At 37.6% G+C, this 17,988-nt stretch overlaps 1 protein-coding gene across 3 annotated transcripts in view; it reads right to left on the bottom strand.

Annotated features, from left to right (window-relative positions):
* Window positions 1–17,988, bottom strand: part of RCL1 (RNA terminal phosphate cyclase like 1) — a 69,683-nt gene that overhangs the window by 47,406 nt on the left and 4,289 nt on the right. For all 3 annotated transcript variants that reach the window (XR_002803225.2, XR_002803226.2, XM_023627308.2), the window contains exons 2-3: window positions 4,745–4,816; window positions 2,419–2,594 (exon numbers count right to left, since the gene is read on the bottom strand). Coding sequence is in view for 1 of the 3 variants with exons in the window: in XM_023627308.2 (XP_023483076.1) it covers window positions 2,419–2,594; window positions 4,745–4,816 (248 nt within the window). In the remaining 2 variants the exon portion in view is untranslated. The remainder of the gene's footprint in view (window positions 1–2,418; window positions 2,595–4,744; window positions 4,817–17,988) is intronic.

The following is a 17,988-nucleotide window of genomic DNA, read 5'->3' as shown; positions in this document are numbered from 1 at the left end:
AAGAGGGCAGCTGATGCTCAGCTCAAACTGATAGCTCTCTGGAGGAACAGTCATCCAGCACTGCCACATCAACCTCCTGTAACATAAAATCTGAGGTTTCAAACAGGAACAACCAATTCAGATACACACACCACCAGACTGTGCAAGCCAAAGGAAAACACCTGTATGATGAATTCAACTACAAAGCCACCAGGGTTCAACCTCCACACTGGTCAATCTCATTCTCCTAGGGATTTAAGTATCAGTAGGTGAGATCCTCATGACCTATCTCTGAAGCTCCAACTGCTAACTAGATATCCCCATATGGATATCCCACCAATATCCCAGAGAACAGGACCAAAATCAAACATAACACCCATTGGCCTACCAAAACTTCCCTCTTTCCTGTATCAAACTCTTTCTGATCACTATCCTTCAAGTCAACCAGGACAGAAATCATGGAGTTATTTATAACCACTTCCTCCTATCCCATCTCCAATTAGCTGTCAAGTTACGAAGTCTCCCCTCCACACTGTACTTCATATCTGTCCTTTCCTTTCCACTTCCATCTCCATAATGTTCAAGCAAGCTGACACCTCTCCAATTCATTCTTTATTCAGCCTCCAGAGTTATCTTCCTAAAACCCAGACTGACTCTGTGGCTTTCCTTCCTCTAGAAAACCTTCCCCAACCCTCACACTTTGCTTATATCTCTATCAGATCCCAGAAGTATTCAGCCTTGTGGTCTCCCTAGCTGGGTTCACAGCTGTCCACCCCATGAGACCGAGTCCCCTAAGAGCAGAACTCATTGTACTCATCCTTGTGTGCAGAGAGTAAATGCAGACATGAACTGATGGAGAAACCAGACATTAAAGAGAAAGCTCGAAATGAAGGAGCCACAGGCTGAAGAAGTTACTCTTTATCCCGGATTAGATGTATTTATTTTATACTGGACTGCAGCCAGAGACTAACCAAGGTCATTTTAGTCATGCAGTTCGCAAAAGCAGATAGTCCTGCAGCATACGAAAACAGATTTTTTTTTAACTCTGCATAAAAGAGTTAAGTACTATTTCTGGGGAACTTGTCAACTAATCTTTGTCACTATTAATACACAAAACCTGTTAAAATATTGCCAGTGATAAGAGCTTTTAAGATTATTAGCAATTAGAGAAAAACAGTACAAAACTGGGACCAACAGCACCAGTCACCTATAGACTTCAGGGCCTTTTCCCATTATTCAAGGCACCTTCCTCCCCACTCCAATCTAAGTATACAGACCTCGTCACACTTTTAACTGAAGGGCCCATTTCCTAGAATATTCCAGAAAATGCAGGAAGAAAGCAATCATTTGAAATTAGTTTAAAATTCTAAACAGTTTATGCAACATTCCTTTACAGCTAAGAATTCCAGATCTTGCACTGTACTTGGGATTCTAGGAAAAGAGTTTATGTACCTGAATTCCCAAGAATTGGGGAATAAGTCTTTTAATGCCTAAGAACACATTAACCATAGTGTCTCGGTGAATACCAGCAGTCTCCACTTCAGGATTCACCACACCACCTAACTGGTCTTCCCTGGTTAGGAAAGCTACACAGCCCTCAGCTCTAAGATACCGTCTCTAGACAGGAGAGCATCCAAAGATGGGCATCCTTCCCGCCCAAGAAGAGATCTAAGGCAGGCCTGGACACAGGACTTCCCTAATCTCTCTCTGTCTCTCTCTCTCTCTCTCTCTCACACACACACACACACACACACACACACACACACACACACACACACAAAACCCATCCCAGACTGGCACTAAGACAGTTGTGGTGGCTACAGTGAAAATTCCACCTGTATATTAAAGTATCCTCTCCATACGTGGAGGAAAATTAGCGTGTTTAATAAGAAGCTTGCTGGTGCCCATACGCTATCAAAGCTCACATATACCTTCGTTGCCCTTATGCCTTTTTTCTAAACCTGCAAATTCTTCTTGGAAGAAGAAAGTGCTAAAGTTTACGGTTGAAGCCTGAGCAAGTCAAGATCACGCTGCAGCAATGCCAAGGAGAGATTATTTTCTGTCTAAACTTTTGATCTGCTGCCTTCCAGCCTCAGCTATCACATGACCTCATGAAAGTTCCACTCCCATACACTTCAGCCATCAGAGCCATATTTCATGTCAACGATGACGAGACTGCAAGCATCTGTTCTGAAGGTTCTTAGACACAATGAAAGGCACCTTGATGAATGTTAACAATTGTCACTGAATTTGACGATTACAAGTCTTGGTTCATCTGCCTCCTAGAGTGATTAATCTCTAAATCTCAAGGAAAACAACAAAACAAATAGGCTCAACAATAAACCTGTGCTTTATCAGGCACTTGTTTCTCAAAAGTTCACTTGTGCCAAGAGACAAAACAAAAATCACACCATGGTTTGGTTTGGCCCCACTACTCACCGAAGGGTCAGTCTGGTCATTGGTCACTCCTCGCAGAACTATTCTTAACGGGTGCTTCATAAATGGAGCCAGGCAAAGAAGACTCTCCAGGTAATAGCCAATGCTGCGAAGGACACTACAGTCATGTTCCACAGATCCACCATACAGGAGGCCAGGCTGATAATATAACGTCGTTCCTTACACGGGAGGAAAGAAAGCCACATTCAGCAGAAAAAAAAAAGTATCACACAGGCAACGAAGGCAGTGAGTCGCAAAGGGGAAGTCTGACAAGGGCATCCAAGAGAGTTCAAAATGCCATTCCTAAGAGCCCACAGTTCAATCCAAAAGCTGACTCATTACTGTCAAGCCCTTGTAACAATAATAAACTGCGAGTGTAATTTAATAAACAGTAATAAATCAAACCCCTCCCCAAGCCACCCAAATTGCCAAAGTCGTGGCAGGGCACAGAGGAGAGATTCTAACGGACACCCTAGCCTCCGAGGAGCACACTTTTAGACTCTGCTGATGAGGGGCAGGGAGGCGTTACAAATGATGTTCTGAAATCATCATACCAGCAACCAGCGTCTTCTAGGCCCTTGAAATGAGATTTCTCATATATCACAGTCACCAAACAAGTACTTTATGGCACTTAATGCCATTAACAGTAGCTATTTTAATTTAATAGTAATAAATAAAATTATTGAATAGCTTTAGTGGAAACTCTTTATTATCTTTATTCACTCTTTCACATATTCGTATCATCCAAAAAGTTTCTTACTGGATTTACATATTGGAGGGGGAAGAAAAGTAAAATACTCTAGATGATCTGAGGGTTATAAATGGGTGAACTAGGTATTTTTGTTGCTCAAATGTTTTGCAATGTCTTCTGGCACAATTTACCAATAAGCAAATTTCAGAGGAAGGAGATGTGTTCAGTCACTCAAAAGGAAAGTCGTTCTTGAGAGTTTCATAAAATAAACTTAAGTTTTACTATATTAAAAACCAAAATCCCAACAATCACAATCAGAATCATATTCTTCCCAAACTTCTCTAAGGGAAAGATTCTACATTACTTATTCTAAATATTATTAGAGTCATAAAACCAATCCTTTAGGTCAAAAAGCCAAAAGAAGACTACATAACCACTAAACTCTGCAAATCTGTTTATGCCTTCAAATTAACCAAATGAGAAATTGACCAGATTATCAGAATGAAGGCTTTTACTTGAGAGGGGCAGGCAGGATGGGATGAAGTGGAAGCGGGATCATGTAAATATCTCATTTCCCAACCTAAGCTGCAGATGTTAGAATTACCTGCCCTCTGATTCGCCAATAAAAATTGCTGAAAAAATCTCCAAGAACTTCAAAGTGAACAAGCCAAGGAAGACTAAGGGACTCATAGCTTGCAAAGGGCATCTGAAGTCTCATGCCTGAAACCTGTTCTCTACAAGGTATGGCTGAATGCAGCTACAGGTCAATGAGTCTGATGTGGTGGATGGTCACTTAGAAAGCCAAGCTTGTCTTCTTTCTTAAGAGAGCCAACCTATGAGAAAGGTGAGAGTTTCCTTTGATGAATACACATGCAAAGGTACATAGTTCATGGAGTTGGCCAAAGGATGCTGGCCATGGTATCCTACACAATATAGATACAAGAGTTTCTAATAGCAAACAAAGAGCTAGAAACCACCTAAATGTCATTGAAATACTGAGAGGGACTTGCATGTGCCAGGCAGGGAAAGTTCTCTGAGACATGTGTGCTAGTAAAAAATAGTTAGCTGCAGGATAATATGAAGAGCATGACCCTTTTGATGGTTTGAGATACAAGGTGCCCATGTAAGCAAATGCATATAAATGAAACAAAGGCACACACCCCAGGCTGTGACTGTGGCTGCCCCCGGGGAGAGTGGAAGAGGAAACAGGTGAAGGGATTTTTCACATTTTTTGCATATACTTGTACAAACTTCTTTTGAAAGGCAAAATAAAACAATAAAATTCAGCACATACAATTACCTCAGAGTTTGTTGTAAGATTTTAATGTGACAATATAAGTATATAAATGGACTTTGAAAAGTTGTAGGTAAATGTTAGGTATAAAATATATTGTTAAAAAAGAGGAAGTGGTTGCTTGTTGATTTGAAAGTTTCATTCTTCTAACTTCCTTAAATCAAGTGTGTGCCCCTTAAATTGGCAGATTTCATATACATCTCCAGACAATTGCATCACAGACAGGAAACTGGGTCTTTTCATCTGAGCACAATATTTATAACATCAAAAGGAGTGAGAAACAGAGGAATATTTAAGTAGCACATGTAGGTGCTTTCAGCAATGGGAAGAAAAAAGGAGCTTACCTGTTTGATTTATTTCGATTCGAGAACCATTAGTTATTTTGTCCAAGAGCCTTATGAAGCTGGCTTCAAAATCTGTGGGAAAAAGAGAAAGCAGAGTGGCCTCATCTTAGGTCACCATTTCCAGAAAGCACGTAGGTACTTCCTCCATCACACCTGGATTTTCCTCAGGATCTGGATGGGATCTCACTGGTTGAGGAAGCTGAGACTTGAAAAGCACTACCTACCATATATATGTTTAGTAGAGCGATTAGAAACAACTCAGCTTTCACATTCCACAAAAAACTGTGACTCTACCAGCAATCTAATGGGATATTAATTTCAGCAGCATAACACTCATAAAGATCTGTTCTTCTGACCTCAGGAGTGCATGCCAAACATGGGAAGAACAGTAGAAAGTAGGGAAGAGTTTTATTTTATTTTATTTTTTAGAGATTGGCACCTGAGCTAACAACTGTTGCCAATCTTTTTGTTTGTTTTTTTTTTTGCTTTTTTCTCTCCAAATCCCCCCAGTTCATAGTTGTATATTTTCGTTGTGGGTCCTTCCATTTGTGGCATGTGTGACGCCGCCTCAGCATGGCCTGATGAGTGGCGCCCAGGATCCGAAGCAGCAAAACCCTGGGCCGCCAAAGCAGAGCACCCAAACTTAACCACTCGGCCACGGGGTCGGCCCCTAGGGAAGAGTTTTAAAGTCAAATTCTTACTCGCTCTAGAATACCTGAGGGCAGATTAAATCAAGGGCTCCCCTTCAGTCTCAGACGTAGTAAGAGGTCACTGTCTCTGCCATTCAACAAAGTGCCCCTTCTTCCTCCTTCTATCATCTTACTGATCTAGAGTTACCCGACCAATTCAGTTTTTTTAATTTCATTACAAAGATACCTGAATGTACAGTATTACTGCTACCTTTATTTAAACGCACGCTTTAGCTTCAACCTCCTGCCCATGAAGAAGGACAGGAAGACCAACTCTTCTGCAGTGAAGGCACTGTGACTGTCTGATGCTTTAGGCAGTTTCCACTCCTGTAATAAACTAGCAGAGTTGGGGAACACAGACCCCGTGGTCACATGAACTCATCTCAAAGGGTGAGCAGATCAACTAAGCAATTCCTATCCACCTGTTCTGTTACTTAACGCTGTCCCATAACTCCTGTCATAGTAGATTCTGCAATCTGTACCAAGAGCACTAGGCTAGAAGTCAGAAACACTATTAAGTCCTGAAACAAGTAATAATAGTTAATAACAGCTGCTGTGTATTAATGCTTACCTTACAGCCATACATTCTCTCATTTAATCCTCATAACCCCGAGACAAGAAGTGCCATTCCCATTTTATAGAAAGCTGAGGCCCAAGAATGCTGACTAGCTTGCCCTGGTCAAACAACTAGCAAGTGGCAGAGCCAGGTGTCAAGCCCAACTCTGTCCTGCTCCAAAGTCCATGCTCTTAACCTCACCACAACACTAGTTTGCCTAACTCAGGTTAATCCCTGGGAGCCAACCTCTTCCTCTAGAAAATCAAAGACCTATCCAACTGTGGGCAGTGACCTACCGAGGGATCCTGCAGACAATTTAATGGGTTCCCAATCAATCTATGTTTAATGAAATCAGAAGAGAATAAATGATTTCAGAGTAAGTGTACATAATAAGGGTGCAGTTCATAAAATTTTGGTCTCAGTTTTACATAAATTTGTATGTGTATTAGGTTGTGGTATAAGTAGCATCACAAAAATTAAAAAGTAACTATAAAAGTGAACTAGAAATTACTTCTACAGCCTTTTTATAAAAAAAATTCTGTTTTGAAAAATCAAGCATGATCTATCACACAATGCCACTTTCTCCATATGTTTACAGAAAATGCAAATTACTCTGCACAAAAAAGGGGAAAACTTGATTTGCTCAAGCTTTCGAGGTGCCTAAATGGGAGAGGGGAACAAGCATTTACGAATAAAGCCCAGGATTAAATTCCATAGCTTTTACAGATTATCAAAGAAAAAAAACAAATGTATGAGTTTAGAAATAATTTTTTTCTTTTTTTGCAATCCACAGGAATTCTTAAACATGAACACAGTTAAAACTGCCCAGCACAGGAACACGAGTAGGAACAGAATAGACACATAAAGAGACCTCCAGGCAGCATCATGCCCTGGTCACAGCAGAACCAAACACAGCTCATTCCAGAATCCTGGCAACAGTGAAGATATAGCTCCATCACCTGGTACAAAAAAGATCTCAAGTTCATCTAATAATATTAAGACTGAAGTCTCAGACTTCATTGAGACAACATGAGTAGGACTCCTTGCCCCTTCACTTGCCATACACCGTTTATGACTCTTCCTCTTCAAGACTGCTCCTGGGGCTACAAAAGTTCACGTTACAGGAAATGTTCCAAAAATAAGCACAATTTTACTACATTGCTTAGGAATACATAATTAGGTTAAAAAGCTGTAAAGAGAATCAACATGAATACCATAACTGTCAGGAAAAGTGACTACCATCAGGGGCACAGAAGGGAGTAGCAAATGGGCAATGTTCTATTTCTTGACCTGGACGGGGTCACACAGGTGTTCACTTTATAATCCTTTAAGAACTACTTTTATGTCATGCATTTTTTATGTTATCACATTTCACATTTTAAACAAATTTGCACTGTTAGGACCTCTAATCTCAGGATTCCTTAATACCACCTCCTATGCCTAATGTCCTCCCCTAACCCCCAAAGAAGTGAGCTGGTCATTTCTTTAAAGGAGTCGGTAACTCCTATAAGACAGTGGCAGTTGTCAGCCTGATCCATTCCTCACTAAGATAGGCAAAACTGTCTCAAAGAAGGGGAGCAGAAGAAAGAATAGACTCAAAAGATCTACACTTTAAAAATAAGAAGCAAATCTCAAATACAGTTTTGACTTAAATATCTACAAATACTAGTCTGCTTAAATAAATTATGGGGCATCTATATACGTGAACACTCTGCAGCCTTAAAATTAATAAGGTTTTTTCATATACTGATATGAATCATCTCCATGGTATACTGAGTGAAAAAAAGTAAGATGCAGACAGCCATTTGTGTGAAAAATAAAAAAGTGCAAATGTATTTGCTCATTTATACAAAAACCAGTCCTGAAAAGAAGCACAACAATCTAGTAACACTGATTGCTCCACAGGGAAGGAACATTGGGAAAAGAGACAACCCTTTGGTTCCCTTTGAATTTCATGCCATGTGTATGTGTTTTTAAAAATACATAAAATTTAAATTAAAAATATAAATAAAGGTACTGTAACACAATCTAAATAGCCAACAAAACTGCTCTCATTAAATAGCTTATGAAAGATCTTTACAATAATTTGCGGCCATTAAAAGTATTTTTTAAATAATTATTTAATTACACGAGGAAATGTTCACACTATGGTATGGAAAAAATAAGTAACATATACAACGTGATTTCAATTTCTTTAGAGAAGTAACTAAAAGAGAGCAAACTATTAACACATGAAATTAGGAGTCATTATTTTCCTTGTTAAATCCAAAACAATAGATATTAAAAACACATACTCAATTCTCATAACAAATTTTTTTTTAAGGAAGATTAGCCCTGAGCTAACAACTGCCACCAATCCTCTTTTTGCTGAGGAAGACTGGCCCTGAGCTAACATCCGTGCCCATATTCCTCTACTTTATATGTGGGATGCCTGCCACAGCATGGCTTGACAAGCGGTGCATAGGTTCATGCCCGGGATCCAAACCAGCAAACGCCAGGCTGCCAAAGCAGAATGTGTTAACTTAATCGCTGCACCACTGGGCTGGCCCCTCAGATTAAGTTAAAAGATGTCATTCATTTGGAAATAATGTATGTATAAAATATATACATATTTTATGTTTAATATGTAGTTACGCACAGTGTAATAAATAATGTTATATTTTAACTTAAAGAAATATATAACATCTTTCCTAAAGTGTGAACAGATTAAAAAAATATTGCAGACCATAATAAAATGTCTTAAACAGAAATACCAATTTAATCAAAATACACAGGAGTCTACTAAAAAAAATTTTACCACTCTAAATACCTTAGTTATTAAGAAAAGCAAGAGCAAAATGAACTGAGATTTTAGAAGTGGAACAAAATTACAAGCCAAAAAGTAAATGACAATAATAATCTCAAAAGAAGAGATAAACAAAATGGAAAATATAGTAGAAAAAAATTAAGCTAATTCATTGAGAAGATACAACACAAATCAATAGCTTCATTCATTTGTAAAAGGAAAGAAAATGTGAATTAATAAAGCCAGAAGTAAAAACTACAGTTAATAAAAAAGATTAATAGCTTTTGTGGCAAATATTCTCTATTATTTATTGATACATTTGAAATTAAGACGGATAACTATGTAAACAGATGACAACTCAAAACAGATAAACCAGAAAAAGACACAAAAAGACAAACCCAATACAAAGCAAATGAGAAAATTAATTAAATAACAAGCAGAAAAGAGCAGTGATGAAATTATTTTTTAAAATTTTCCCAGCATTCAAAGAAAAATAATTCTTATATTACACATTCCAAACAAAAAAAAAATGTATAAAGATGGTTTCAATAGCAGAACACTTAAGAGCACCACAAATAAAAGACACCATGTCTTCTCAGAGAAGGGAAACAATAGAAAGAATAAACAAATGGGACTTCATCAGACTAAAGAGCTTCTTCAAGGCAAATGAAAACAGGATTGAAAAAAAAAAACAACCCACTAACTGGGAAAAAATATTTGCAAGTCATATACTGACAAAGGCTTAATATCCATAATATATAAAGAACTCTCACAACTCAACAACAAAAAATCAAACAACCCAATCAAAAAATGGGCTGGAGGGGCTGGCCCCGTGGCCGAGTGGTTAAGTTCGCACGCTCCGCTGCAGGCGGCCCAGTGTTTCGTTTGTTCAAATCCTGGGCGCAGACATGGCACTGCTCATCAGACCACACTGAGGCAGCATCCCACATGCCACAACTAGGTGGACCCACAACGAATATACAACTATGTAACGGCGGGGGGCTTTGGGGAGAAAAAGGAAAAAAATAAAAATCTTTAAAAAAAATGGGCTGGAGACATGAACAGACATTTCTCCAAAGAAGATATACAGATGGCCAACAGGCACATGAAAAGATGCTCATCATAGCTGATCATCAGGGAAATGCAAATCAAAGCTACACTAAGCTATCACCTTACACCCATTAGAATGGCAAAAATAACTAAAACTAATAGTAACAAATGTTGGAGAGGTTGTGGAGAAAAAAGAACCCTCATACACTGCTGGCAGGAAGGCAAACTGGTGCAGCCACTATGGAAAACAGTATGGAGATTCCTCAAAAAATTAAAAATAGAACTACCATACGATCCAGCCATCCCACTACTGGGTGTCTATCCAAAGAGCTTGAAATCAGGAATTCCAAAAGTCCCACGCACCCCTATGTTCATTGCAGCATTATTTACAATAGCCAAGATGTGGAAGCAACCTAAGTGCCCATCAACTGATGACTGGATAAAGATGATATGATACACACACACACACACACACACACACACACACACACACACACAATGGAATACTACTCAGCCATAAAAAAGGATAAAATCGTCCCATTCACAACAACATGGATGGACCTTGAGGATAAATTAAGTGAAATAAGCCTGACAGAGAAAGACAATCTTTGTATGACTCCACTCATATGTGGAAGTTAAACACGTAGACAAAGAGAACAGATTAGTGGCTACCAGGGGAAAGGGAGGGGGTGTGGGGTGGGCATAAAGGGTGAAGTGGTGTACCTACAACACGACTGACAAACAGTAACGTACAACTGAAATTTCACAAGGTTGTAAACTATCAAAATCTCAATGAAAAGTTAAAAAAAAAAAAAGAAGGTGCATCCCAGGAATGGGCTGCAGATAAAGTACAAGGAAAACAACAACATAATTAAATACAAATTGAATATAAAAACAGGAAAAACAAGTTGCTACTGAAAAGGCATCTGATAAAATTCAACATCTATTTCTCATTAAAATTCTGCTTTCAAAAATATGAAAAGTGAATTTATTCATTATAAAAGAGTTTATATATAAAAACAGAAGCCTTAAAAAGTTCAAGGAGGGGGGTTGGCCCCGTGGCCGAGTGGTTAAGTTCACGAGCTCTGCTTCAGCGGCCCAGGGTTTTGCTGCTTTGGATCCTGGACACGGACACGGCACCGCTCATCAGGCCATGTTGAGGTGGCGTCCCACAAGCCACAACTAGAAGGACCCACAACTAAAATATACAACTATGTACTGGGTGGATTTGGGGAGAAAAAGCAAAGAAAAAAAAAGATTGGCAACAGTTGTTAGCTCAGGTGCCAATCTTTAAAATTAGTAACTATTGTTCATCAAAAGACACCATTTAGAGTGTTAAAAGACAAGTCACAGAGTGGAAAAAGATATCTGCAATACATAAACACAGACAGGGGGCCAGCCTGGTGGTGCAGTGGTTAAGTTCGAACATTCTGCTTTGGCAGCCCGGGGTTCACCAGTTTGGATCCCAGGTGCAGACATGGCACCACTTGGCAGCCATGCTGTGGCAGGCGTCCCACACATAAAGTAGAGGAAGATGGGCATGGATGTTAGCTCAGGGCCAGTCTTCCTCAGCAAAAAGAGGGGGACTGGCAGATGTTAGCTCAGGGCTAACCTTCCTCAAAAAAATAAAACAAAATAGAGCAATGCATAAACTTAGGAAACAAAAAATATAATCATTAAAATTAACAATAAATTTTTTTAAAAAAACATAGATACAATACATAAATTGTGGTATATTAATAAAATGTAATACCATGCTACCACAACAAAAATCAACAAACTACTGCTGCTACAACAGAGATAAATCTCACAAACATGATACAGAATTAAAGAAGTCAAACACACACAAAAAATACATACTCTATGATTCCACTTATATAAATTACAGCTAATATTTTAGAAACCTAATCTGTGGTGTAAAAAGTCAACTTACCATTTATACTGGGGATGGTAGGAAACAGTGTGATTGGGAGCAAGCAAGGAGAGTGGTTTTGAGGGGTGCTGGTCATGTTTTATTTCTTGACATGGGTAACGGCTATAAGAATATATTCACTTAGTAATAATTCATCAAGCTACACATTTATGGTTTGTGCACCTTTCTTAATGTGTAGTATACTTTGATAAAAGCCTATTTTAAAAAATGAAAAATCAAGTTCAAAGAAGTAATACCTTTTAAAATACGAAAAAAACAAATAAACCCAATTATCTCTCCAAATCACCATGATACTAGACATGCCATTAAATATAGCTCCAAAAAAATGACAGGTGTCAAAACAACAAAGAAATATCAATTAAAGGAAAGGCTATCTTACTAATTAAGCGAGAGGATTTAATGTACTTTGACTTTACTCTACATTGCCATTTGAAAAAAGAAAAAAAAAGCATAATCTTTGACCCATCAAGTCCACATCTAGAACTCTATCCCACAGAAATAGAAATACGCCAGGATATTTGTATAATTTTTACTGATGCTTTATTTATAACAAACACTGAAGATTACTTTTCTTGTCCCATACCTTCAAATCTACCTAGATATTTTGTTTTGCTTATATAAAAACCTGTAAAAGAGATAAAATCAACAAAGGGCAACTTAATTCTCTAATTTAGGCTATTTTTACCACCTTTCAAGTTTACTATTTATATCCAAACTCTTCAGAGTTCTAGTTCTTTTCTTTACAAATACATTGGGCGGGCTTCACAAATACATAGGGCTAGAGCGTATTCGCAAATACTCTCTATTCCTAATTCACTAGACATTTCCTCCATCTCATAAAATTACTAAAGACAGAGCAGGACAACATTATACAATAATGAAAGAGTTGTCCACCAAGAAGACACAGCAATCCTAAATTCACCAAAGTTGCAAAATATGTGAAGCTAAAACTATTTGAACTTAAAAGAGAAAGACAAATCCACAACTACAGTTGGAGACTTCAATACCCCTCTCTCAGTTATCACTAGAACTAGATAAAAATCAACAAGAAGAAACAAAAACTCAACAATACCATCAACGAGCAGGATCTAATCGACATTTACACAACACTCCACCCACAACAGCAGAATACACATTCTTCCCAAGGGCCCATGGAACATACACCGAGATAGACAATATCTTGGACCATAAAAAAAAAATCTCAACAAATTTAAAAGAACTGAAGTCATACAGAGCATGTTCTCCAACCATAATGGAATCAAACTGAAATCAGTAACAGAAAGGAAAATATACCGACACTTGGAAACTAAACAACACACTTATAAATAACCCATGGATCAAAGAAGTCTCAAAGGCAAGGAAAAAAAACACACTGAACTGAATGAAAATTAAAATACGACATATCAAATTTGCAGGACACAGTTAAAGCAATGTTGAGAGGGAAGTTTTATTGCACTAAATGCATACATTAACAAAGAGAAAGTTTCCAATAATCTAAGCCCCACCTCAATAATTTAGAAAAAAGAGCAAAATAAATACAAACAGGTGAAGAAAGGAAATAATAAGAGAAGAAATAAATAAAATTGAAAACAGAAAAATAACAGAGAAAAATCAATGAAACAAAGACCTAGTTCTTTAAAAAGATGAATAAAAATGATAAACCTCTAGCAAGACTGACAAAAAAAAAGAGAGAAGACACAAATCATCACTATCAGGAATGAAACAAGGGATACCACTACAGATCCTGCAGACATCAAAAAGGTAATACGAGAATACTATGAACAACTCTACCTATATAAACTTAACAATTTAGATGAAATGGACCACTTCAAAAAACACAAATTACCACAGCTCACCATAAGAAATAGATAATTTGTATAGTCCTCTAACTATTCAGGAAATTGAATGTATAATTTTAAAAACTCCCAAAAAAGAAATCTCTAGGCCCAAGTGGTCTCAATGGAGAATTCTATCAAATGTGTAAAGAATTAAAATCAATTCTACACAATGTCTTCCAGAAAACAAAAGAGGAAACAGTTTCCAATTCATTTTAAGCTAGTATTACTCTGATACCAAAATCAGACCAAGACAATACAAAAAAGAAAACTACAGATCACTACCACTTATGAATATATACTCAAAAATCCTTAACAAAATATTAGCAAATAAAATTCAGCAATATATAAAAAGAATTACACACCATGACCAAGTAGGGTTTATTGAAGGAATGAAAGGCTGGTTCAATATGTGAAAATCAATCAATGCAATACACCATATTAACAGGCTAAGAAAGAAAAATCACATGATCACATCAATTGGTGCAGAAAAAGCATTTGACAAAATACAACACTCATTCATTTAAAAAAAAAAAAAAACTTCTTGGAAAAACAGGCACAGAAGGAAACTTCCTCAACTTGATAAAAAGCATCTAAAAAAATATACAGCTAATATTATACTTAGTGGCGAAACAGTGGATGCTTTCCTCTTAAGACCAGAACATGGCAAGGAGATCTGCTCTCATTACTTTTATCTAACATAGTGCTGGAAGTTCTAGCCAATGCAATAAAAAGAAGGAAATAAAAGGCATAAAGTTTAGGAAAGAAGACATAAAACTGTTCCCATTTGCAGATGACATAATTCTCTACATAGAAAATCCCAAAGAATCTACAAAATAACATCTAGAACTAACAAGTAAATTCACCAAGTTTGCAGGACACAAAATAAACATCCAGAAAAAATAAATTGTATTTCTAAATACTAGCAATGAACACATAGAGATCAAAACTAAAAATTAAAAATACTGGGGCTGGCCCCGTGGCCGAGTGGTTAAGTTCGCGAGCTCCACTGCAGGCGGCCCAGTGTTTTGTTGGTTTGAATCCTGGGCACGGATATGGCACTGCTCATCAAACCACGCTGAGGCAGCGTCCCACATGCCACAACTAGAAGGACCCACAACGAAGAATACACAACTATGTACCGGGGGGTTTTGGAGAGAAAAAGGAAAAAATAAAATCTAAAAAAAAAAAAAAAGTATTTCCCTTTAAAAAAAAAATTTTTAAATACTATACCATTTTCAATTGCTCAAAAAGTTAAATTTTCAGTGTAAATTAAAACATGTACAAGATATATGCTGAAAACTACATGACACTGATAAAAGAAAATAAAAATCTAAAAAAATAGAGAGATATACTATGATTATGAATTAGAAGACTCAATATAGTGAAGACGACAATCCCTCCTAAATTGACATATAGGTTTAACACAGATCCTGTCAAAATCCCAGCAAGATTCTTTATAGATATAGACAAGATTATTCTAAAATTCATATAGAAAGGCAAAGGAACTAGAATAGCTAAAACAATAATGAAAAATAAGAATAAAGTTAGAGAGATCAGCCTACCCAATTTTAAAATTTTATTATATAGATATAGTAATCAAGACTGTGGTATTGGCAAAGGGATAGACATACATAGATCAGTGGAACAGAATAGAGAACCCGGAAAGGGACCCCTACAAACATGCCCAACTGCTTTTTTACAAAGGTAAAGAAGTGATTAAACAGAAAAAAGCCATTTCAACAAATGGTGCCAGAGCAGCTGGAGATCCACAGGCAAAACAAATGAACTGCACCTAAGTCTTAAACCTCATACAAAAATTAAACGTAAAACTGTAAAACCTTTAGAAAAAAACACGGAAAATCTTCAGGATCTAGGGCTAGGCAAACAGTTCTTAGACTCAACACCAAAAGCACAAGCAATAAAAGAAAAATGTGACAAATTTTATTTCATTAAATTAGAATATTTTCCTCTGCAAAAGACCATGTTAAGAGAATGAAAAGCTATAGAGCAGGATAAAATATTAGCAAACCACACATTTGGCAAAAGACTAGAATATGTAAAAAATTTTCAAAACTTAGAAAAAACAAACAATCCTACTAGAAAATGGGCAAAAGACTTGAAAAGACATTTCACTGAAAAGGCTATACAGATGAGCAAATAAGGACATGGAAAGAAGTTCAACATCCTTAGCCACTAGGAATGTGCAGATTAAACTATAAGATAGCACTATATGCTTATCAGAATGGCTAAAATTAAAAATAGACAATAATAAATGTTGGCAAGGATGCAGAGAAACCAAATCACCCCTACACTGCTGGTGGGAATATAAAATAGAAAGGTCACACTGGAATACAGTTTAGCAGTTTCTTAAACATACAACCCAGCAATTTCACTCCTGGGCATTTGTCCCAGAGAAAGACAGACCTATGTCCATATAATAACTTGTACATGAATTTTCATAGCAGCCTTATTCATAATAGCCAAAATACTGAAAACAATCCAGATGTCCTTCAACAGGTGAATGGTTAAAAAAAAACTGCAGTATTTTCATACCATGGAATACAATTCAGCAACAAAAAGGAACTTGATAAAAACAACAATTTGGATAGATCTCCAGAGAATCATGCTGAGTGAAAAGTCAACTATAAAAGGTTATTTACTGTATAATTCCATTTATACAACATTCTTCAAATGACAAAATTATAGGAATGGAGAACAGATTAGTGATTGCCAAGGGTTAAGGAGTGAGTGTGGAAAGGAGGGAAGAGGGTGTGGCTATAAAAGGACAACTTGAGGAATGCTCGTGGTGATGGAAATGCTCAGTCATCTTCACTCTTATCCATCTCAATATCCTGGTTGTGATATTGTACTACAGTTTTTCCAGATGTTACCACTGGGGGAAACTGGATAAAGTGTAGACAGATCTCTCTATGTTATTTATTTCAATTGCATGTGAATCTACAATGATCTCAAAATAAAACGTTTAGTTTAAAAAAAAAGATGATGGACAGTTCAATCTGGAATAGCATTTTACAGCTTCTAAGCAACAGGAAATCTGAAAACAGACCGTTAGGATTCTTGGGATTTGTCTTTAAAATATGTGTGTCTTATTTAGGGCAGCCAATAATCATCACATGAGAGCAAACTTTAATAGTCAATAGAGGCACAAGAGGGCAGGTTCCTAATCAACAAGACAATACTCAATCCACACTTATCATTAGTATAGTTGTCAGGCCTTCCCCAACTGCAGTTACCTATCAACAACTCTGAGTCCTAGGCCACGGTGAAATAAAATATAGGTAGATCCTTGTGGTATAACAATATATTTGGTCTTTGTCATCAGTTCCTGGCACTGAGCTCCTAAAACCCTTAGACATTCCAGAGTGATAGAAGTCTCTTTCAAGTTATTCCATAAGGCGCCCATTGTAAGCATACCTGGGTTTATGCTAACGAGGTAACTTAGGGTGGGGGCCTGAAATAGCCTCAGGCTGGGGCTGCTCACCAGAAGGAGCAAATGATTAGACCTCCAGAAGGGGAAGGGTGCCTAGGAAATTACTTCCTATTAAAACTCTTGAGCAAGGAGAGAACTTCCAGGTTGGTGAAGGAATCCACATTCTGGGAGGGATGCACACCCCGGTTCCACAAGGACAGATGCTCCGGCTTCAGGTGCCTTCCAGACCCGGCCCTATGTACCTCTTCATCTGGCTGTTCATCTGTATCCTTTACAGTACCCTTTATAATAAACTGGTAAATGTAAGTAATTGTTTCTCTGAGCTTCGTGAGCCATTTTAGCAAATTATCAGACCCAAGGGGGATTTGTGAGAACCCTCCATTTATAGCTGGTTGGTCAGGAGTACGAGTGGCCCGGACTTGCGATTGGCACTCATGATTGGTATCTGAAGTTGGGGACAGTCTTGTGGGACTGAACCCTTAACCTGTGGGATCTGATGCTATCGCTACATAGAGAGCATCAGAATTGAGTTAAATTTGTAGGACACTCAGTTGGTATACCCTGAGAATCAGAGAACTGCTTGGTATGGGGGAAAAAAACCACACATCTGGTGTCTGAAGTATTGAGAGTAGGGAGAAAAATAGAGTGTTCCCTTATAATCTTCTTTTTAGAAAATCCAATTTATGAACAGCCAGATTTACCCCCAAAATAATGCAAGAGTTTACCAAAAGGTGTTTTACCTTTCAAAGGACCTCTATGTAGCATGTTTCCTTAGCACAGTTTAAAAGATTCTTTTGATTGAAAATCCACTTACTCCTCCTTTTTCAGAGTCTCTGCTTAAGCCACGTGCAGCATTCCCATGGGACCAAACAACCCCTCTCTAGGGTTCCCAGGGGAAGACAGTAGTCACGTGACCTGCTCAGGAACTTGGGTAGCAGCAGT

Source organism: Equus caballus, chromosome 23 (genome assembly GCF_041296265.1).
Source record: "Equus caballus isolate H_3958 breed thoroughbred chromosome 23, TB-T2T, whole genome shotgun sequence".
Taxonomy (NCBI): Eukaryota; Metazoa; Chordata; class Mammalia; order Perissodactyla; family Equidae; genus Equus; species Equus caballus.
This window is presented reverse-complemented; position numbering and strand designations above follow the sequence as displayed.